This window comes from Labrus mixtus, chromosome 2 (assembly GCF_963584025.1).
Source record: "Labrus mixtus chromosome 2, fLabMix1.1, whole genome shotgun sequence".
Classification (NCBI taxonomy): Eukaryota; Metazoa; Chordata; class Actinopteri; order Labriformes; family Labridae; genus Labrus; species Labrus mixtus.
Window position 1 is genome coordinate 14,946,231 of NC_083613.1, and position 23,597 is coordinate 14,969,827.

The following is a 23,597-nucleotide window of genomic DNA, read 5'->3' on the forward strand; positions in this document are numbered from 1 at the left end:
GATTTAATCACAAAAATATCACAGTGACACTAACGAACACAGCAGTTTGAAGTAAGAGGGATTGAAGGCAGACTATGAACACTTCAACAAGACAGGTTTAAACTAAAGCAGTAACCGACTCAGAATTTTGTCAGGCGAATCAAATTTGGCTTTACATACAGAGTTCGACTCGAGTCTCATGTTTACATATATCAAAGTTTCACCATAAAAGGATATTAGACCATTTCCAGTCTTCTACATTATTTGTTTCGCAGGTAAGGTAGCCATCAATTTTCAACTTTATCGCTCAAGCAGATGAATGACTTGCTGCAGCTAGAGAGCTCAAGTTCAGCTCAGATAAACACAGATGCTTTTGAAGAGGGTCAGATTGTTTTGGGAAGGAGGATAATCTGCGGATCACTCAGCTACTGTCTGTTGAAAATGACACTGAAAGTCTGTGTAAAGTTTACAATCTGCCATGCTGTTGTTTCTGCATTGAGATTCGACTGACAAAATGTGAGTTGGCTCTGGCTCTTTTTAACTGATGATTGAAATCATCAGTGTTTCCCCTACCATTATATTAGGGGGCGGCCCGCCCCCCAACTCCCCCCCCCCAAACCTTGAACGTTTTTTTTTATTTTTTTTTTAAGATTTATTTTTGGGCTTTTTGTGCCTTTATTGTAGGGATATGATAGTGGATAGAGTCGGAAATCAGGGAAAGAAGTCATTTAAGGATACCTTTCCGATAGAAAAGGACAGCTGTCATTAAAAGTAACGCATGAACACCAAGATTCCTTCAGGTGTTTGTGTCGGCATGTCGGCGTGTCCCCCCCCCCCCCCCCCCCCACCCCCCAACGCTGTAAACCTAGGGGAAACACTGATCATCAAATGTTAAAGTGGCAGCTCTGGTTCAAACACACAGTCAGGGTCAGTAACTCTTTACTGGTTCTGATTCAAACAGAGCAGCTAGTCTGTGATGAACACCTCATCAGTACTGAACCAAATCAAACTGGACTCAGTTTGCACTCAATGGTGCTAAATTCTGTTTTTGAGGATGTCACGGGGGAATTAAGTGTTTGGGGCCAATTGAATAAGCTAATTTATAGTGTAATTGCAGTTTATTACAAAATTGTTTGTACATAACTTTTTCCCTTTTTTAAGGTCAATGGGAACATTTTTCTCAAAGTGAATTGCTGAAATCAGCAAACGTTTCGACCTGTTAAAAGTTTATGTTCTGGAAGAAACAAAGACATTGGTCAGAAAAGTGACCTCAACCGTCTCCTGTGCACATTATGATAGTTTACAGACAGGCGTCCTGATGACCTTGAGCTTTTTTTTAAGGACATCCTTGCATGTCGCTCATCAGACTAACCACCACTGTCCCGCAATGATAAGATGTGTTCAGACTAAAAGTGAAGGATAATTAGACCCTGCATTACCTGACCAAGTTTGATTGCGGGATCATTTGTGTGTCTTTGTTTGTTCAACACAACCCACAAATATTCTCCCATCCAGACACTTAAAGGAAATAACGTGTCCAGGTTCATGAAGTCCCATGGAGGCGTAAACTGATCGGTGAATTCCCTCTATTTCTCTATGAACTGTGTTTAGATCAACTTTCTTGCTGTTTCCAGTTACTTGAGGCAAACAGGTCGCAACAGGACCAGGATTGCTTCGATGGACACCAACTAGCAGTGTTCTATTTTAGCTCTCGAGCACCTGTCCATCCTTCTCCGCTGAGTGGTAGTTTTACCGTATCGAACATGTCGGCTGAAATCTGGCATAATTAAAATGATTGAGCTGGTAGCATAGTGGTTAGTGCGCATGCTAAATGTACAGAGGCTAACACTCAAAGCGGGCGGTCCAGGCTCGGATACGTGAGACGAGATAACTTTAAAAAACACTTTCTGATCACACAGCAAACTTCTTTGCTGAAAATTAGGCCAATGAGGAAGTGCAAAAAACTGCAGTTCCACAAGTGTCCACTTGAGGCTGGCTGCAAAATCCCCAAACGTCACTTACACAATTATTAAAAAATTCCCATTTAGATATTTAAATGTTTACAGCCAGATTCAAAAAACTAATTTGGTCTGAAGAGCTTATATATTTATCAGATCACACTGTACAGGGGGATTCATTTTTATTATAATCTGTTTTTATCTGCTTCGAAAGTTTGCTTCAGAACCCAATGGGTGATGTCACTGAGGTAAGGTCCATGTTTTATGGTGCTCTCCATTTACCTCGGATCTCGGATAATCTGGGAATGAAGTCCGACCGAGTAAACAGCATTCCAGTTGCGAGTTGGAAGTAACACGGACGCCTCCTGGAGTGCTTTTGTTTTGTTAGCTAATACCAGGCGATGCCAACACACATCGTGTCACATGACAACATGTCTACAGATAGAACTTAGCACGATACTGTCGGTGTGACTGATTGGTTTAATTACACTAAAAGAGGACTAAGCTGCTAATAAACACAATAGTTACAGCTTAAACGTTACTCTTAATGCACGTAGCAGCCATGTTGGATTTTAAATCGGGCTACTAAAGGTTCTCTGAGTTTCCAAGTTGGAATTAAGACTTTAAGGAGGCGTTCCTGATGACGTATCAGACCGGCAACTTGAAATTAACAACTAACAAGATCAAATGGAACGCACTATAAAATTATACAAACTGTTTTTGATGCAAATAGAACGTCAGAAGAATCTCAGGTGCTGCAAGGTTTTTAGGACGCAGTGACTGCAGTGATTGTGCGGTTTGGCTCAGTGTCGTGATTTGTGATGCTCAACTCACAACTCACAATGCCAAGCGAGAATTCGCCTCTATTCTTTTCTGTTTGCCTCTTTAAAATTTTCCTTTTAGTCTGAACACAAGCGGAGGCTCTGCTGGGAGAACAGATGATGATCCAGCTCAGTGTGGCTGCAGGTTCATGAACGTATGCGGGTGGGAAAAAAAAAAGGTTTTGATTCTAATTTAAACTGATTAATTGTAGCGCATTGAGGGATATTTATAGATTTTTTTTAAAAAGCAGACTTCCTACAGTTTTTATAGCAGTTGACCTAATTGAGTGTGTGTATGTATGTATGTGATAGAGAGAAAGAGAGAGACTGGTTTCTCTTCCTGAGCTTGTCATGTACCTTTTTTATTTTTGCACTTCATCTTGGAGCACTTTGCAGTAAGACCCCATGCTTTGACTAGGCGGTGCTTTATTTAAACCTGTGCTACTGGTGTTTCATGTGTGTGTGCTTCTGGCCCAACCATTAACACAGCGTTCATCCTTTGACATCCAGTCCCGTCTCACATGAATCTCATGTATGTCCATGTACATTCTGATTACTCTGTTGTAACTTAAAAAGTGGCATGTGAAGCAGGTATGAATATTTATTGTACAGATCATTCCACACACTGTGTGTGTACAGTATGTGCTGTTGACTGAAAGGTAGAGCGATGGATCCTCGCAGGATAACTTTCATCCCAACATTTCTGATGTTAAACCATGGATCGCTTCATTTCTAGTTTGGTTCTGTTCTTGCAGGTAGAAACCTGCGTGCAATAATCTGTAATAAAAGATATGGATGTGCATAATCTCTTTCAGTTTCATTTATTTATATAAATAGTCTAAATATAAAATCCACTTCCATGTCTTCCTCTGTCTCTCTTGGCAGCCTATCAGAGGGCTTCAACTAAAACTGTCACTCAAGGTTGAATGAGTTCATTATGTGACCGTGATGGTGTTGACAGTGACAAATCATAAGAGGGGAAGAGCCAGCCTTGCTCTCCCCCTCCAAAACATTTTTATACACACAACTTTACCACGAGCGAGGAGAGAGACAGACAGAGCAGCTGCAGTCCTGCGCTCACAAAGCAGACAATGACCTTCTGTGTCCTCGCCCGTGATTTATTTCACTCTTGCAGCTCTCTGACAATGAATTTGTGTGCCAAGAGTTTTATTATGTGCGTGGCATTTAATATCTGCGGGTACGAAACAATAGATTTACTCGTGGCTTCAGTAACTTCTTTGACTCCATACTTTCCATCTCTGGGGGAATATGTGAAATGAAACTGCTGCAGTTTCCTGTAAATGTTGGAGGGAGGGGTGAGCAGCAGTTTAAGTATCGAGTTATCTGAGGGCTGTGAAGACGAACATAAAAAACATGTTGCTTCAAAGATAAGTAGAGTAATACTTAAACAGAGAATCTGTCAGGGTAATCAATCCCAGGGGGGAATAAATAAATGTTTAAAATCATCCAATAAAAAAATCCCAGTCCTTTAATGAAGCAGGAAAGAAACAAGGTTTTTTTTGTATGATTTTTGTTTGTCTTTATTTGATAGGGAAGTGGATAGAGTAGGAAATCAAGAAGAGGGAGTGGGGAATGACATGCAGGAAAGGATTTGAACCTGGGCTGTCTGCTTCGAGGATTATAGCCTCCGTACATGGGGCACACGCACTAACCACTAGTCCATCTGCGCTCCAAAAGCTACAAGGTTACGGCATTTAAAAAAACAACAATCTCTTAGAAGACAGTTCTGTTTCCATGATCTTTCACTCGGACATGGTGTAATAAGGTACTCCCGTTGACAGACTTTGATCCTGAAATAAAAAAGTTGAGTTGAATAATAACATACACGGTTGATGTTTTACCTTCTTAAAGTTTTTAGAAGAAGTCTAGAAATGAAATAGAGGGGTTTATAGGCGTGATCAAATGCATGATCAGAGTGGATTTAGAACAAGAAACTTCACAGAAAGGTTTCGGGGAGATTTATTTAAACTTGTTGAAAAGAAGGAGACTATGTTACCTTTAATCTGCCATGAGCGAAAAATGGTTAGAGTGAGATGCAGGAAGAAGGATAGAGACAAACAGATCAACAACAAAAATTAATAAAATAGATTTATAACTACAGTATTAGTAATCATGGTAAACAGTTTGACAGCAAAAACTTGCTAAAGTTTATTTAACAAATGAGCAAATGAAATCTTTGAGGCACAAACATATACAAAGAGGGGTGTTAATATTTCCAAAGACTGTTAGAAGCTCACACAACCAAAGCTTCACTTTCACTTTCACATATATGTGGGTGTGGTTTGCAGCATGGAGTTGTATGACAAAGAGGAGAAGCAGCAGAAAGACTCAGACCTCTGAGTCTGCTCCACTTGGCACCTGCACTTTGAAACCCCAAACATGGCCAGCAGATACAACTACTTACGTGGTAAGTCATGATACCACTGTGCTCGTGTTGTGTAAGATTTTTATATCCAACAGGAACAACAACAGAGGAGCCTGTATTTCAACCAGCATCTACAATGAGTGACCGTTGAACGGGAAGCAGTCAAAGCCTCCATTGATAATTTTATTAAATATAAAGGGACTAGGTTAAGGGACCTCAACCTTTCTTTTTAAGTATTTAGAGAATGTAGAAATGTTCATGACTTTGAGGAAGCTAAAGATAGACAAGTTGTAAATTGCAGAAGATTTTACTTATGCTATGTTTTTAACTGTGAAGATACAGACCTGGCAAAGCTATCAAGTTAAAAACCAGCATTAATAACACTATTTAAAACAGAATTACTGGAGCAGGAATTTTAAAGAAAAGTCTAAGATGGCACCCATGAGTGCGGCTGCCATCTTAGACTTTTCTTTAAAATCAAGGGATTAAAATATTGTATCTAGGATTATTCTTGGACCTTGAATGATGCTAATACAAAGCTTCAGAGTATCTCAACATCAATTCAAATCTAATTCTATCTATTCTTCCTTGCAGAAAAAAAAGAAATGACTCTGAGGATGGTGATGGTGGGGAAGACAGGAAATGGGAAGAGTGCCACTGGAAACACCATTCTGGGACAAAACTGCTTTGAATCAAAGTTCAGTTCAAAGTCTATGACTGTGGACTGCTCTATTGGTGAAGGTACAGTAGATGGACAAAAGGTTGCTGTTATCGACACCCCGGGCCTCTTTGACACCAGGTTTGGCATGGACAAGACAGCTAGAGATATCACCCAGTGCATCTCTTATGCTGCTCCTGGACCCCATGTGTTCCTGGTGGTCATCGGACTGGGCAGATTCACTGCAGAAGAGAAGCAGACAGTGCAAAGGATTCAAGAAATCTTTGGCCAGGCAGCAGACAGATACAGCATGGTTCTCTTTACTAGGGAGGATCAACTTGACGAAGACCAAACCATTGAGGACTTCATAAATGATGACCAAGACCTGCTGGAGCTCGTGGACAGATGTAACGGCCAGTACCATGTCTTCAATAATAAAAAAAAAGATCCCTCTCAGGTCACTGAGCTGCTCCAGAAGATTATAAATATAGTCCAGATGAATGGAGGAAGCCACTACACCAACAAGATGTTCCAAGAGGCTGAGAGGGCAATCGAGGAGGAGAAACAACGCATCCTGAAAGAGAAAGAAGAGCAAAAAAGAAGAGAGAAAGAGAAACTGGAGAGGGAACTTCAGGATGAATACGAGAGAGAGATGAGGAAAATAAATAAGATTCTCAGGGCTGAGAGAGAGAGGGAACGGCAAGAGAGAGAAAGGGAAAGAAAGTTGGAGCAGCAGATTAGGGAGAGGGAGAGGATGGTGGAAATGGCAGAAATGGAAGCTGAGAGGAGGAGAGAGCAAGAGGAACAAGAGAGGGCGATAGAAAATATGAGAATGGTCCTCCAGCAACAACAGGAAGAAGCACTGGAAGAGGAAAGAGCGAGGTTGAGAAGGCAATCACAGCAACGAGATGATGAGTGTATAATTCTCTGATAAGGTTATTTGTGTAAGAATTTTATGCAAACAGTAGGATAAATGGGAGGATAGAGATGCACCCATTGCAATTTCTTAAGACAATGTTATTTCAGCTGATACCGCTTTTCCGATTTTGTTTCTTTAAGAAATTATATTTGATAGTGGAATGTTTTTTTTAAACTGAAAATCAGTTGTTAAAAATAAAATACTGGCTGTTAATCTACTGTGTCAAACCCTTTATTGCCTGTATTCTTGTGTTTTTATGTCAGAATTTATGGTGGAAGTTTGAAAGTCTCTTTATCCCTCCTTCTTTAATGTAACTCATTTGTCAGGAGGCCTAAGACCCGCCTCAGCTCCAGGTCTATGCCTGGTGTTGGGTTGACCAAAAGTTAGGTTAAAGAGTAACTAAACCCTAAAACCACTTTTTTCAACTATAAACCTCTGTATCTGAGTATTAAGTAGTGTTATGGATCAATCCAAGTCCAAATCTCGACATTTGAGTACAAAGTATTGAAATTTTAAATATTGTGTTAGAAATGTGCATAGTGTCTGCCCTTCCGTTTGAAAAACTTTAACAGCTGTGTAGTACAGTATGACGTAGGAGTGCATCCCCACGTCACCAAATCTATAAAAGCCTCGTCACCCGACTCGGCGAACTGTGGGGAGTCAAGTGTATGTGTGTGTTTGTGTGTGTGGGCAAACATTGTATCATGTTGCGGCTGATAAAGGCGCGAAAGGAGTGAGTGGGGGAGTTTACCCACCCCGCCCCCCTCCCTCTCCAAGTTGATACATTCTCCTGCTTATTCTGCTCCGGTCCCCGGCATCATAACGTTGCCTCTCGCACACACCTGCCGAACACACACACTCGCCTCGTTCTCTCTCTCTCCTCACTCGCTCCCCCCACCCACACGCATGCGCACTGAGCCCTGAGCCTGAGCCACTGTGTGTGTGGGGCAAACATTGTATCATGTTTTGGCTGATAACGGCGCGAAGCAGTGAGTGGGCGAGTCTTCCCCCCCCCCCCTCCCTCTCCAAGTTGATACATTGACATTTTAAATGCATTTTTTTAATTCCAGGGTAACGCCTATGGGTAGAGCAGTACAGCTGGCGACCGCCATCGACGGAATCCAAAAGTCCCTGTCAGTCCTCCCCTTCAGCTGGCAGGCATTAAACAAGTATTTGCCTCCGCACCTGTATATCATGTAGGCGTGAATAAGAAAAGAGAGAAAATGTCCCACAATGTGTCTACCACTTTAATGGCATGACTCACCCTCCACTTTGACAGTAAACCCTTGTTGAGCTGCATAGAGCAGCCTAAGCTATGCAGTCTCATGGCTTTTCAATGTTGCTAGCATTGTCTTAACATCAGAGCTCCAGATATCTGTGGTAAGTATCCAGCCTGTAACTCCAGTAAGAATTTCTTTTGCACATGTTCAGAGGTCTAAAAAAAAGTATTAATGTGTTGAAAAACTCTACCACGCCTCTAAACCTTAGCTTTCTATAGTTATTGCAAGGATTGCAATCATAATGCACAGGCAGTGCACAAAACACAGGATGTACGTGCACGAGGTTGCCTTGAACACAGAATAGCATAGAAATGAAATGAATAGCTCAGCCCCATGGGTAGTTTTATTTCCTCTCATACTCCATCTGCCTATATGAGTCAGTATCGGACTGATATCAGGATTGGATCGGTGCCTTCATATTACAATGTGAAGTCTATCAACAAATTCCTTGAACATAATAAAAACACTCATACCCTCCCAGTAATAAATTCATGATTATTTCTTTGAACCCAGGATAGTAAGTGCTGCACCAGCATTAACAAAGAATACAAGTTTGTCATAGTTGCTCTCAGATCTAACGAACCCCATGACCTCAGTTTGTCTTCTGTTCCCTCTGTGCATCGTATATGATCACTCCTGTAAAGTTGTTATTTTTCACTGTTTGGAGATTCCCCTATGACTCTTCACAGACCAACAGGTTTCTGTATGAATGTAAGCAGTTATTATGAAAGTGTTCAGGTCCCTCTTGAACTCTGTGACAATGACATGTAGAGTTTCACAGTTTCAAGGTTCCCTAAAACCACCACACAACAAAAACTCAAATCGAAGCAAAAAACAAGGCTTGTATTGCAAGTAATAAGAAAAAAGAAATCTGCCAAAGGGGAAAGAAAATGTACTTATTGAGTGTCTTGAAATAAGATGTAGACCAAGACCAAGGCAGGGCGAGGCCAAGACAGGACCAAGTACATAAACATCAATGTAAAATCATCAACTTGTGTGCAGCAGTCACTCACTTTGACCGGGGCATAAAAATCAAACAGCAAATGAATTTAAGTTATTTGTTTGTTTTGTTGAACTGACATCCGTATGAGACGGTTATAGGTTTTCAGTTGGTTACTAATAACATGACCAGTAACTCAACGTGTACATGATATTTTTAAATGTTTGGAAACACTGATTTAATTAATTTTTTATTGAATACATTAAGTCACTGCTAACCAAGATGCATTAATGACGTTGAATACAATAAACTCTTACTGTGGAAACATTGGAACATGCTTTTCTATTTGCCTTTAATATGTGACGCAGTCCACAGTATCTTGTGGCTCTTGAAAGAACTGCTGCTATTTCTTGTAAATGCTGAGGGAGTGGAGGGTAAGTGATAAGGTAACCAATGGGATTTCCCAGAACCAAGTGAGCCCAGATGACATATGGGAGCAGTCTATAAATAAAGGGCTTATAATAAGTGATTTGAAACCGAAAGGGAAAGAGACTCAGCAGGGGAAACAAGCAAAGTACAGTTCAGAGGGTTTGAACTGAGATGTTGGTTAAATAATGATCATGACAGTTGATGAGTCACAGTTAAGATTAGCAATTAACAGGTCATGAATGCATTTTCAATGTGAAGCTCTTAAGTGTTCAAAGGAATTCTACCCTTTATGATGTATTGGCCTTACAGGATTCACATTAATATCTTATGTACATATGTTTTACAAAAAACACACTAGATTTCTATTTTCTGTGATAATTTAAAACATACAGATGTATTTAAAAAAATTAGAACGTCGTGGAAAAGTCATTTTTGCCCTCTGTAATTTAACTCAAAAAGGGAAACTTTATATTCTAGATCCATTACACACATCACACGTTTCAAGCCTTTTAATGTTTTGATCTTGATGATTACAGCAACAAGTCCAGTGTTGAATTAACGCCCACAGAGTTGATTTCAACCTTTTTTCAGGGTTTATATAGCTCCACACTTTCTAGAGTCAAATTAACACTTCTGAAATAGTTAAACATTTAACACTGATTGAAATAAGATGTAGACCAAGACCAGGGCGGGGCGAGGCCAAGACAGGACCAAGTACATAAACATCAATGTAAAATCATCAACTTGTGTGCAGCAGTCACTCACTTTGACCGGGGCATAAAAATCAAACAGCAAATGAATTTAAGTTATTGGTTTGTTTTGTTGAACTGACATCCGTATGAGACGGTTATAGGTTTTCAGTTGGTTACCAATAACATGACCAGTAACTCAACGTGTACATGATATTTTTAAATGTTTGGAAACACTGATTTAATTTATTTTTTATTGAATACATTAAGTCACTGCTAACCAAGATGCATTAATGACGTTGAATACAATAAACTCTTACTGTGGAAACATTGGAACATGTTTTTCTACTTGCCTTTAATATGTGACGCAGTCCACAGTATCTTGTGGCTCTGCTGCTATTTATTGTAAATGCTGAGGGAGTGGAGGGTGATTTTAAGGGTTAGCATAGTTTCACTTTCATTGTGATAAGCAATTTGTGGGTTGGTGCACAGAGACAGTATATAAGCAGCAACAGCACACACTCAGAACTCAGTGTCTTCACTTCATCTGCACCTTCTTCTCTATTCTTTTCAGCTTGAACGTTGCTGACAACTACTACAACCTGAAAATGTCTACAGGTAAGTCATGACAATGAATCCATGAGTTCAATAATTTTGTGGCAGTTAATCAAATCTTTATGCTTATTCTTTACATCTGAAATGCTAGAGTACATTTAAGATTTTTCAGTTAGAAAAAAAATGTTTCTTTGGCATTTGATGACTGATAAAAAAAAACAAAAAACTGGTTCTGTTTCTGCTTCTTACCTGAGAGAGGCATTGTCTAGAGAAGGGAGGGACGATGCTGAAGGGGAAACATAAAGAGACTACATTGACAAATTACGTTTTTTCTTGCCACTGTAACTTTGCTAAATGTTGCTTAGTGCTCATGATGGATTAATGTTGGGTCTTTGTAGATAATATACCAAAGAGTAAGGTATTTTACCTGCTGTTTTGTAACATAACAAAGAGTAAGGTCTTGATTGATTTTTCAGTGAAATAAGTTAGTCTTGAAAATGTGTTTGAAATTTCCTTATGTGTTGTGTGTGAACAGCTGATGTACATTAAAGTTCATCCTCACTCTTTCACACAGGATACAGCAGAACAAATAACCAGGAGCTGAGAATGGTGATGGTGGGGAAGACCGGCATTGGAAAGAGTGCCACTGGAAACAACATCCTGGGACGACAATGCTTTGAGTCCAAGTTCAGTTCAAAGTCGATGACTGTGGACTGTTCTAAGGGCAAAGGTACAGTAGATGGACAAAAGGTTGCCGTTATTGACACCCCGGGCCTCTTTGACACCAGGTTTGGCATGGACAAGACAACTGCAGATTTAAGCCAGTGCATCTCTTATGCTGCTCCTGGACCCCATGTGTTCCTGGTGGTCATCGGACTGGGCAGATTCACTGCAGAAGAGAAGCAGGCAGTGCAAAGGATTCAAGAAATCTTTGGCCAGGCAGCAGACAGATACAGCATGGTTCTCTTTACTAGGGGGGATCAACTTGACGAAGACCAAACCATTGAGGACTTCATAAATGATGACCAAGACCTGCTGGAGCTCGTGGACAGATGTAATGGCCAGTACCATGTCTTCAATAATAAAAAAAAAGATCCCTCTCAGGTCACTGAGCTGCTCCAGAAGATCAGAAGTATTGTCCAGATGAACGGAGGAAGCCACTACACCAACGAGATGTTCCAAGAGGCTGAGAGGGCAATCGAGGAGGAGAAACAACGCATCCTGAAAGAGAAAGAAGAGGAAATACGCAAAGAAAGAGAAGAACTTGAGAGGAAAGTACAGCAAAAGTATGAAAAACAGATGAAGAAGATCAGTGATGAACTCCAGGCCGAGAGAGAGAGAGAGAAACAGGAGAGGATGAGGGAGAAGCAGGAGATGACCGAGGAGAGAAAGAGGGAGAAGGAGGAGAGAGAAGCAGAGAGAGAGAGAGAGAGAGAGGAAAAAGAAAAACAGCTGAGTGAATTAAAGGAAAAGTTTGACAGTGATCTGAAAGGCCAGATGCAAAATCTGCAGAACCAGCATGAATCTGCGGCCAGAGCTGAAGCGGAGGATTCTAATCCGTTATATTTTCTGGTAAAAACTGGCCAAAGTATTGTTAATGGTGTGAGAGAATTTGGAAAGGCATTGAAAAGCTTTTTTGGGTGAGCGGTCCCACTCTTAATGTGGTTGAGAACAACATTGTTGCCCAGAGTTATCTTCAACGATGGTGATTCTCTGCGATGGTGATTCTCTGCGATTCTCTGCTTTACTGTTATCCATCATATGATAGAAATGTTCTCACTGTCATCTGATGACCTTTCGGCTTTTCTTCAGATATGTTGACCTCTGCCAATGTTTGTATGAAAAGCCTGTTTAATCTAATAACTGTGATTGTTCCAAGCTTGAATAATTCCTGTCATCTCTTATGTAGATCATTTAAGCATGTTCAGGAAAAATTGTGTTAAAAGAATCAAGAAATAAAAATGTGAAAATCAGACTAAATCTTTCTCTGAGTTATATTTAAATCAGGGATGTAATTGGTAAATAAGGAAAATATACCCTCCACCCACACTGCACAACAGAAGTACAAAAAAGTCGTATTAAATACGGACGTTTCTCAAGGGGTTTTGCATCTCATAAAGATGACAAAGTTATAATAATGTCTTAGACAAAGTGCAAAGAAGGTGACAATATTGAATTGTTGTCAATGTGTTGAATTAACACATTGAAGGAGTTCACTTGCAATTGTTCTGTAATTATAAACAATAAATTACCGTATTTTGGGTGCCTTGACTTCCACTTTCGTTTGCGAGGTATCAATATTTGATTTTTTTCGAGAATTGTATCACAATTTGGTATTTTGTTGTCGTGACAAAGCTATAGTCAGATGTATGTTTCCTCTTGAACCACAACATATAGGATCAAATGTTAACATCATGTCACGTACAGGGTTTCAATTTGTATACAAAATGTAAATGTAAATTACAAATGAATCTAGTTGAAAAATATCAATCACAAAAGGAAACATATTTAAGGCAAAAAACAAGAGCAGTCTAAAATAGTGACTTATGGTCAACAATATATTCAGTTATTGATATAAAAATATTCTTATTAAATTACCATATTTCTCTAACATTAAATCAGAATATTCTTATTCCCAATGGTCCTTTTTGCATTTACAGGCTGTGCTGCCATCTTGTGGTAAAATTAAATTATAACAAACAATGTTCCATAAAACTTTAATTATTGGGTGTTGAAAAAAGTTTGGATAGTTCATCCTTCTGGTGCTCTTCAGTGAGGGGATCCAACTTAGAAGCTTTTGAAGAAGTTTGAGGCACTCAGAGGGTTAAGCATAAAAAGCCTTTAATTCATCGGGGCTATAGATTCATAAAAACATGCCAACAAGTTTCAGCCATATAGGCCTTCATCAGGGCAGATACAAAATGGCCACCAAGCTACTTCCTGTAAAGGTTTAGAGCAAGTCACATGATCAGAAGTAGCCACATGGTTTAGTAAAAAGGTTACACATTTGAACAAAGAAAGTTAAACATCAAAATGTATACATGATACCAAGGCAGATGACAATTACAATATTTAAAAGTGACTAAATATACAAGCAAATGACTCAAAATTGCTAAAAAAAACCAAAACCAAGACAACTTGGTTGAAAGCTCTGATTGAGCTTAGTATATGATAAATACCTGAAATTTCTTAAGAGTTACAGCTGCCATGATGAACCTCTTTAAAATGTAAGGACCTTGGATATTGTGGATTTTCTGTACTAATGGCATGTTTGTGTTCAGCCAATCTTGCCGTCAGTTTACCAGAATGAACTGGTGTTCAACATTTCTGGCTTTCCACTATCACCCAGCCATGTCTCAGTGTTGTCTAAAGGTCTTACGTTTGCAAACGTATACAAAGGTATTAACCTTTGCTTGTACATCACATGGATGTATGGATTCATGAAAATGAAGAGTTAAAGATTGAAAAGATACAAACAACACTTTACTTTCCCGTCGAGTTTGAGTCCTCCTGTGAAACCAGAACTCAAATTGGACTTTGAATAGAAATTCACACCATGAATATCTTAACTTAACCAGTCTTTGCCTTACCGTGTCCAAACATTTTATAAAAACTGCAGTTCGTCAAGTGGCTGCTCGAGGCTGACTAAAAAATAATCCCCTTACAGGCCCAATATTACATGGCTCAACTTTACAGCAGAGCAGAGGTGTAAAGAGTACTAATATATTCTACTCAAGTAAAAGTACTGTTTGCTAAAATTTGACTTAAGTACAAGTAAAAGTACCAGTTTATAAAAGTACTCAAGTAAAAGTAAAAAGTAACTTGTTTAAAATGTACTTTAAGTAGAAGTTACTTAGTTACTTTTTTAAACAAAGCAGCTCTTGTGTGTCATGAAAAAAGGACGAGAGGATATTAATCTCAAAGTTTTTTTCATTAAAGGCAAATCTTAGCAAAGATTTATCTTTTCAGATAAACATATTCTTTTCTACCCCATTGACAAAAACAAAATATAGCCTACATAATGATGGATAAATAATAAAGGATTATATGTTCAAGTAATCGTTAACCGTTTTATGAAGGGAAATGATTAAACTATTTAAGAAAATACTAAAAGGGTCTTTGTCTCAATCATAAACAGTGTAAAGAGTATTGTTTTTGGTAAGGTAAGTGGTAAGGTAACCAATGGGATTTCCCAGAACCGAGTGAGCCCAGATAAACATGTGGGAGCAGTCTATAAATAAAGGTCTCATAATGACTCATTTGAAACAGAAAGTGAAAGAGACTCAGCAGGGGAAACGCAAAGTACAGTTCAACATCCCAGTTTGAACTGGGATGTTGGTTAAGTAACGATCATGACAGTATGGGGCGCCGATTGTAAAGTTGCGCACACTACAAATAACAACAATATTTCTCCACATTTAGCCCTAAAACATCACTTTTTATTCACATTTAGAGAAATATTTGTGAACTTTGTCACATTTACTTTTGTGAATAAAAATGTAAGATAATTTCATTGGCAAATATAAATGTTAAATATTATATCTAAATGTTGAATGTTTTATCTAAATGTTAAATGTTATATATAAATGTTAAAAATACATGTCCTGATTCTAAATATTTAGCTACATTTCTAAACATTTAGTTTACATTCTAAATATTTAGCTTTGATCCTATATATTTAGCTAAGATTGTAAATATTTATAATCAAAGCTAAATATATAGAATATAAACAAAATATTTAGCAACGACTTCTAAATATTTGGCTAAGACTCTAAATATTTAGCAACGATTTCTAAATATTTAGCAACGATTTCTAAATATTTAGCTTTGATTTCTAAATATTTAGCTAATATGCAAATTCACTCTACCGCCAACCGGAAGCACCAAAATAAAAGTTCAAGGAAGCGATCCAACCAGTCTCAGCTACAGGAGACTGGCGGGATTTTGAAAATGTCAAACGAATTAGCGGAGAATAATTGGAAGGGACGTTTTGGCCGCAATTCAGGGTTTTCAAAGCACTACTTCTTCGGTGTCGGACACAGGATAGAATAGAATAGAATTACTTTATTGATCCCAAACTGGGAAATTGTGGTCTTCCACAGCGCCATCACAGCACTTGGTACGTTTCTTTTCTAACGGCTTGGATCGCTTCCTCAAACTTTTATTTTGGTGCTTCCGGTGGCATATTGGGAAAGTTGAGTTTTGTGATCAATATCTCTTCAAGGAATAGCTACATAAAACAAACCCCAAACCAATGCTTACACATTGATAAAAGAAGTTCACATGACTGAATAAATGGGGTGGGGGCCCAATATATGCCTATATGTAAAAGATGTATTTGAAATACATCTGTAAATTTAAAATGAACAAAACAATTGGTGAGAGGAGAAAAGATCTCCACATATTCAACATTTAGTTATCTGAAAGGTTTTATGAGTTTTAGTTCTGCTTAGTAGGCTAATGCAACAACATTATAATAATAGCAACCTAAAAACATTTCAGACGTTTTGCATCACCTTCTCTGTCTTACCATTGACAAAAGGTGAGGCTAAACTAAAGAGCAGTAGAAATGTTGTGTTTGTGAAGTTACATCCACTAAAATGTGAATCATTTACTTTGAATTTATGCTTTTGCTGGTCAAAGTAAGAGCGAATGCGTTTTTTAGAGGCCTTCTTTATTTTGGAAATTGCAAGTCAGCCTCCACGAAGGCGGGTTACCATGGAAACAAAAAATGTCCGCAGTGCGAACACCACCAAACACAAGAGCGCGTCAACCAATCACAGGCGGGAGACGACACAGTACTACATGCATACAGGCTGTATAAGAACAGGAGCTCTACCAACCAACATTCCAATTCAGCTTCGTCATGCCTGAACCACCAAAATCCGCCCCCAAGAAGGGTTCCAAGAAAGCCGTCGTCAAGTCCACCAGCAAGACCGGCAAGAAGAGGAGAAAGACCAGGAAGGAGAGTTATGCTATCTACGTGTACAAGGTCCTGAAGCAGGTTCACCCCGACACCGGGATCTCCTCCAAGGCTATGGGCATCATGAACTCCTTCGTGAGTGATATCTTTGAGCGTATCGCCGGGGAAGCTTCCCGTTTGGCTCACTACAACAAGCGCTCCACCATCACCTCCAGGGAGATCCAGACCGCTGTCCGTCTGCTGCTACCCGGAGAGCTGGCTAAGCACGCCGTGTCTGAGGGCACCAAGGCTGTCACTAAGTACACCAGCTCCAAGTAAACCTGCTGATTTATCAGCCACAAAAAGGTCCTTTTAAGGGCCACCCACTTGACCTACTAGGAGCAGGAATCCTGAAAGTGTCTGAAAGTTTTACTTTCTAGTAGGCTACATAATCAATCAATTGAATAATATAAAACATGTAAATCCTATAATGATTAATTATTATCTAAAGACTATGACGCTAGTGATGGGAAAAGCAATTATTTTCAGTGTACTGACTCAGTTTAGTAAAGAGACTTGTTCAGTACTTCTCTGCAGCTCTGTCTGTAAATCAGAATTTAATAAGCTGAAACACTGCCGAACGTTATGTTCTGCTCGCGATCGTACTGAGAATAACCAGTGGTGAATAATAAACCTATGAGTTGAGAATTTAGTTGGATAAAGTTACAGTTTGCAAACTGAAAGCTGCTTCAACAATCACATTTATTTCCCCGACCGTTCTGTTCAGTACACGTTCAGTTCGTTCACTGACTTTAACAGTCACAATATTTTTCACATTGAAATTAACACACGGTACTTTTACCCTTTAATGAGAGATAAGCGGTTAGTGTAGATACCTTGCCCCCCATGCCCACCTGAAAAGTTACTTAACCTATACCATATGAACCTGAGACGCAGACTCCGTTGAAGCGAGCTCCAGGTGACAAACACAAACCTTTTTCTACATTTCATTTAGCAAACACTTACAGGTACATCTGAAAGGGAGGAAACAAAATCAGTAAGTGCTAACCAGCAGCTTTGTAGATGTTTTTTCACACCAACACAACAGAAGGTTAGACGTGTAAAGGTTTAGAGAAGCACACACACACACTGTATCAGAAACAGACTGCTTTTAACTCTGCTTATCTTAAACTGAATAAAAAATATTACTACAAGACTTTCTTCCTTTGTCGTAAAAGCAAGTACTTCCAGTCAAAAACTACCAGTCAGACATTCAGGATGTATTTCCTCCATTAGAAATGTTATAAAGACGTTAACATCTAAATTCTTGAGCACAGAGAAAAGGAGCAGAGTTATATCTGAACATTAATTTAGCTTTCGTCTGGTACACTGAACTGTAAGTGTTGTGAGGAGCAGGACAGTGAGTGATGTTAGACAGATTTATATAACTTTTATATGCACAATAAAAACATTTACACAAAAAAAAAAAGATTGACAAAAAAGTGCAGTAAGACGCAGAAACCATATTGGAAGGCTCCACCTAAATTATGTCAATATCATCAAATTATAAAAAACATAATTGACTTACAGAAAAGAAAATGTTGTACTGCTCATAAATAATCTACTAACAGTAACAAAGGGTACTTGTGCCCTAACTAAAGGATAAGCGCTCAATGAAGACCCCCTAACACTTTTTTTTTCTTGTGACAAAATCAAGTTTGTCGAGTCAAAATCATTTTACTTGTCACAGTTAATGATTATTAGCCTACAACTAAACAGACACTCAAGACATATTTCCTCCATTAGAAATGTTATGAAAACTTTAAAAGCCTATCTAAATTCTTGGCACAGAGAGAAGGACCAGAGTTATATCTGAACATTTTTAATTTAGCCCGCCAGCTTTGTAGTCTGATGCACTGAACTGTAAATGTTACTGACAGACTGTTTATTCATTTGTTTAGAAAATAATAATCATTAGGGCTTACTACAGTATCAATGACATTCAAACGAAAAGCAGGAAATTAGAAGTTTATGAGTGAGTGTGCAACATCTGTTTTTACATTTGTACTGACCAGAGCAAAAATAAGACTAATAAAGTAATTAATATAAACAACATGAATAAAGACTGTAATTAAAGAACAGAAGAATGTCCTTTCATTTTACAGAGAAACTGTTTTTTTTTTTTTTTGCCAGGTGGGACTACAGAGGCCTTTTCACATAATTCGCTGCCTCTAAGTCTCTTTAAAGAATTGACTTCTGCAAGTTAAACTTTTAGAAGAATGAAGATTAAAATCTTTATGAGTGGAGTGAGAATGGATCTGTGAATTTAGAAAAGTAAGTCTTGAGGCGCTCAGGTATATTCACCTGGTTGGGTCGCCATCTTGATAAAGCATTTTTAGGAGCAGAATTTGATGGAGGATTGTCTTTGAGTGTTTGCACTGGTATTATAGGAACCTGATGTTATTTACATACTTTGCTATAATTTTTTACTAAATAATGTTTATTGTTTCATGTGCGATGTGAATAATGTTGATTGTTGTCTTATTTATGGCTGTAGCAAGGGTGAAGAGTTAAATACAAATTTCTCACTTTGTGGGAGAATAAAACAAATCTTGATGGAGTCGTAGGAAAAGAACTCGCCCAAAAATATAGGCCTATGGTAAGTAAGTAGGGTAAAGTAAGTTAACTTTATTTGTACCCGTATAGATTTGGTTAACAGTGAGTGGGCCTCCTTTAAAACACAAACAACATAGTCTCCATGTGATGTCAAAAAAGCTTCTCACATTTTTTGGGTTATACCGATTAGTTCAGGGTTCATGGTTCTTTTGATAACGGGAATCTTTATTTGCTACACTTCACAGAATTTCCTGAAAATTACAATTGAAGTCATGTTATTGTTGATCACATCACTGATAACAATTATGTTCATTTCCTTTCAACCATAGTTTAGAAGGCGCTGGAAATACAACTGAATGCAAGCAAAGTATTACAAGTAAAAATCCTAAATCATATGTAAATTTTAGTTAAGCACTAAGTTTTAAGCTCATTTGAAATTGTGGGTGGCTCTTAAAAGAGCCGTTGTGTTTATTTAAGCCGGTTGTGGGTGTTTATTTCTTGGCAGCCTTCTCGGTCTTCTTTGGAAGCAGGACAGCCTGGATGTTGGGCAGCACGCCGCCCTGAGCGATGGTCACTCCTCCCAGCAGCTTGTTGAGCTCTTCGTCGTTGCGGACAGCCAGCTGCAGGTGACGGGGGATGATACGGGTCTTCTTGTTGTCACGGGCAGCGTTACCGGCCAACTCCAGGATCTCAGCGGTCAGATACTCCAGCACCGCCGCCAGATAGACGGGGGCACCGGCTCCGACACGCTGGGCGTAGTTTCCTTTACGGAGCAGTCTGTGAACACGACCGACCGGGAACTGGAGTCCGGCCCGGGAAGAGCGGGTCTTTGCCTTTGCTCGGGCTTTGCCGCCGGTTTTACCTCTTCCACTCATTTTCAGATATGCTTTCTTGAGTTAAAGCTCAGAGAAATGATGCTCGATACCGGCTACAACCGGCTTTATAAGCCCACTGAGCGCGCGGTGTCGTTCCACTGGACCAATCAGAAAAGAGGCCTCTAGTGGGGCAGCAGGGGGCGGACCACTTTAAGATTTGGCGGACAGTTTGAAAAAAAATTCTCCAATTAGCAGCGGAGATTGAGGCAGGGGCTCGTGCTGCATTCAGGTGATGTCGGTAACATCATAAAACAAGTTTTCGAGTTGTAAAATGCGCATGAACACCTGCTCGAGTTGGAACAACAACTCGGAAAATAATTAGGTGCCCGACTTGATGACAGAGTCGTCATCACCTGGGGGCAAAATATGTTTTGTTAATGTTGTTAATGGTAACATACTTTTTATTAATTCATGTAGGGCTATTACACACATTTAACTTTTAACAGTTACATTTCACTGATCTTTCACTGTTTTCTGTTGTTACAATATTTTGACTTCTCGTACTGAAATAACGACTTCTCAACTCGGAAAATTGACCACCCGAGCAGCACTTGAATGCAGCATCGTTCCCTCCGGCTGAGCTCGAGGAGCAGCCCGTCACCAATCAGAGGCCAGAGCTCTGAAGCAGCGTCACAGTTTCACATCCGCTCCTCCGCTTTAAGAGCAGCTCGTCTCCGCTGATTTCATTACATTTTTTCTCCCACTCACAGAAAGAAGAGAAGATGGCAAGAACCAAGCAGACCGCTCGTAAGTCCACCGGAGGCAAAGCCCCCAGGAAGCAGCTGGCCACCAAAGCTGCCCGTAAGAGCGCCCCGGCCACCGGCGGCGTGAAGAAACCTCATCGTTACAGGCCCGGTACCGTGGCTCTCAGAGAGATCCGTCGCTACCAGAAATCCACCGAGCTGCTCATCCGCAAGCTGCCCTTCCAGCGTCTGGTCCGTGAGATCGCTCAGGACTTCAAGACCGACCTGCGTTTCCAGAGCTCCGCCGTCATGGCTCTGCAGGAGGCTAGCGAGGCTTACCTGGTCGGTCTCTTCGAGGACACCAACCTGTGCGCCATCCACGCGAAGAGGGTCACAATCATGCCCAAAGACATCCAGCTGGCCAGAAGGATCCGCGGAGAGAGAGCTTAAACTATCTGCTCCTTAAACAACATCCACAACGGCTCTTTTAAGAGCCACCTACCTCACACTAAAGAGCTCTATCCTACACAGACTTTTAATAATATTATACATACAAATGTGATGAATTATATTTTGTTTACAATTGTTCTGTTCCTATCCATTTAGTGCTGGACATATAACAAAAACAATATAGTTGGACAAATAAAACAAACAATAAAATATTACTACATCCACATCATTTATCGATAATCCTGAGTAATATTCCAAGTGCCTGTCCCACAGTCCGATTGGGGTTAAACTGTGACATCAACCAATTTGCATTTGTATTGTGCCAATAATGACCAATGTTATCTACAGACACTTGAGAGAAAGCATTTAATATAGCCTATGTAACTGTTATATACAAAGACCCAACATTAATCTATGATCACTAAACAACATGCTGAGGCTTAATATTAAAAACAATAAAGTATACAAGGCTATCAGATAAATCATGTAAATGATGTAAAACAACAAAATGTAAAATACAGAATTGAAAAGTAGAAAGTAAAGGTCACTCCGAGACAAAGATATCCAGCTGGCCCGGTTTACTATATTGACGGAAAATAAATATAGAGGTCACTTGTGTCATTGTGTTAAAAAAATACCTTTATTTATTTTTTTACTTCATTTTAGATATTGACAATGTTAAAATGGGGTATACTTATAAACAAACACGGCAGGGGTCAACCAAGACAAAAAGTAAAACACAGTGAAGGGTAAAAATCAAACCCAACACAGGTGATTTAGCCAATAGGTGCAGCAAGCATTGAACTTTGACCTTACTTCACTCCACTTCCTGTGGTTATCAGAGCACAATATGTACCGTTAGCAAAGGGGAAAAATTTTATTGTTTTCTAGTCCACTCAATCAAAACCTGGAATCGAGTGTGATGAACCAAATAGGGCTCATACAGGTGATGATGACACTGAGGTGTGTTTACGTATAGGTAGGCTTTTGACGTACATCTGTATCCCATGAGCTGAATATCTAGTCTTGTGTTAACCACAGAATGTTGCAGAGTGGGTACCTGTGTGCGCACACGTGTGTGTCAAGGCCTCCAGCGTTGCAGTAGAAATTCAACTGGTGACCAACATCTTAATTCTCAGAGAACCCTCGCTTAAAAGTTGAGCTACCCCATAGCACCAGCAAAAGAAAAATCCCTGGTGCTGCCACTGTTCAGGGCCTTTGGTGTTGGTGGGATAACTCGGAGCTTGAGGAGGAGCACAGGGCTTTATCGGCCGTTTGGTGTCGACAATGTCTTGTCAGTAGATTGTATTTCTTACTTGACATATATGATGACTGTGCAAACATGTGCCCAATCATTCCTCAAAACATGCAGCCGCACACAGCTAAAAAGGGGCCTGGTGTTTAATTGGGATCATGTTATAGGCCTAATTAAAGTTTTATGGAACATTGTTTAATGTAATTTTACCACAAGATGGCAGCACAGCCTGTACATGCAAAAATTACCATTGGGAATAAATATATTCTGATCCAATGTTAAAAAAAATATATGGTAATGTTGGTGTGGTTCTTGTTTTTCATATTTTTTATACAAATTGTAACACTGTACATCCAAATATTGATACCTGTCTTGATACCTCACAAACTAAAGTGCACCCAAAACTGGGTAATTTATTGATTTTAATTTTTTTAAAATGGCAAGTGAACTCCTTCACTGTGTTAATTGAACAAAATGACAACATTTCTTCTTCTTTATTCTTCTTCTTCTCCACTTCTTCAGCTTCTTTGCTCTTTGTCTATTTGTATTATTGTAACCATGTCATCTTTATGAAATGCAAAACCACTTGAGAAACGTCAGTATTTAGTACAAATTTTTTGTACTTCTGATGTGCAGTGTGGGTGGAGGGGATATTTTCCTTCTCAACACATCACATGCCTCATTTAAATATTACTCAGAGAAAGGTTAAGTCTCAATCTAACATCTTTATTTCTTTATTAGTTAAACACAATTTTCCTTAACATGTGTTACAGGAGTCAGTCTGCAACGGCACTTATAATGTAGAAAACGTTCACTTTATCACTCCACAGGCAAGGATGGCAAAAAATACAAGCTGTCGGTAGGCCTACATCAGCACCACGTGCATTGCACACAATTCATTAGCAACGCAAGCGCAGACTGTTTACTCAAACCACTTCTTTAAAGGGCCCATATTATGCTTTTTCTGGTTTTATATGCTCTTTAGTGTGTTTTCCAAGTGTCCTGTGCATGTTTAGGCACATCTATTTGCAAAAATTCAAAGTCTGCGTAAACGCAGCTTCTCCTACGTCCTCCTGTTAGCTGTAGCATTAGCTACATGTAACGCTCGGTTCTAGCCCCCCTCGAAAAAAAATTGCCAGTGTGACGTCTTGTCAGTGTGATATCACTGATCTAAGCCTATTGGCTCGTTGTGCCAAACCCAG

General features: G+C 39.4%; 4 protein-coding genes across 4 annotated transcripts; 3 read left to right on the forward strand and 1 right to left on the reverse strand.

Annotated features, from left to right (window-relative positions):
• Positions 1 to 5,056: 5,056 nt before the first annotated feature.
• On the forward strand, positions 5,057 to 12,518 carry LOC132954248 (uncharacterized). Its single transcript, XM_061026773.1, has 4 exons — positions 5,057 to 5,186; positions 5,739 to 6,727; positions 10,530 to 10,677; positions 11,189 to 12,518. Exons 1-4 carry the CDS (start codon positions 5,159 to 5,161, stop codon positions 12,256 to 12,258), a joined length of 2,235 nt encoding a protein of 744 aa, XP_060882756.1. The 5' UTR covers positions 5,057 to 5,158; the 3' UTR covers positions 12,259 to 12,518.
• A 3,953-nt stretch (positions 12,519 to 16,471) lies between these two features.
• LOC132986211 (histone H2B 1/2-like) lies at positions 16,472 to 16,953 on the forward strand. Its single transcript, XM_061052952.1, has one exon. It carries the CDS (start codon positions 16,481 to 16,483, stop codon positions 16,853 to 16,855), a length of 375 nt encoding a protein of 124 aa, XP_060908935.1. The 5' UTR covers positions 16,472 to 16,480; the 3' UTR covers positions 16,856 to 16,953.
• Positions 16,954 to 19,576: 2,623 nt separating this feature from the next.
• LOC132986147 (histone H2A) lies at positions 19,577 to 20,212 on the reverse strand. Its single transcript, XM_061052947.1, has one exon. It carries the CDS (start codon positions 20,005 to 20,007, stop codon positions 19,624 to 19,626), a length of 384 nt encoding a protein of 127 aa, XP_060908930.1. The 5' UTR covers positions 20,008 to 20,212; the 3' UTR covers positions 19,577 to 19,623.
• Positions 20,213 to 20,563: 351 nt separating this feature from the next.
• Positions 20,564 to 21,241, forward strand: LOC132986098 (histone H3). Its single transcript, XM_061052944.1, has one exon. The coding sequence runs from the start codon at positions 20,730 to 20,732 to the stop codon at positions 21,138 to 21,140; it is 411 nt and encodes a 136-aa protein (XP_060908927.1). The 5' UTR covers positions 20,564 to 20,729; the 3' UTR covers positions 21,141 to 21,241.
• Positions 21,242 to 23,597: the final 2,356 nt, after the last annotated feature.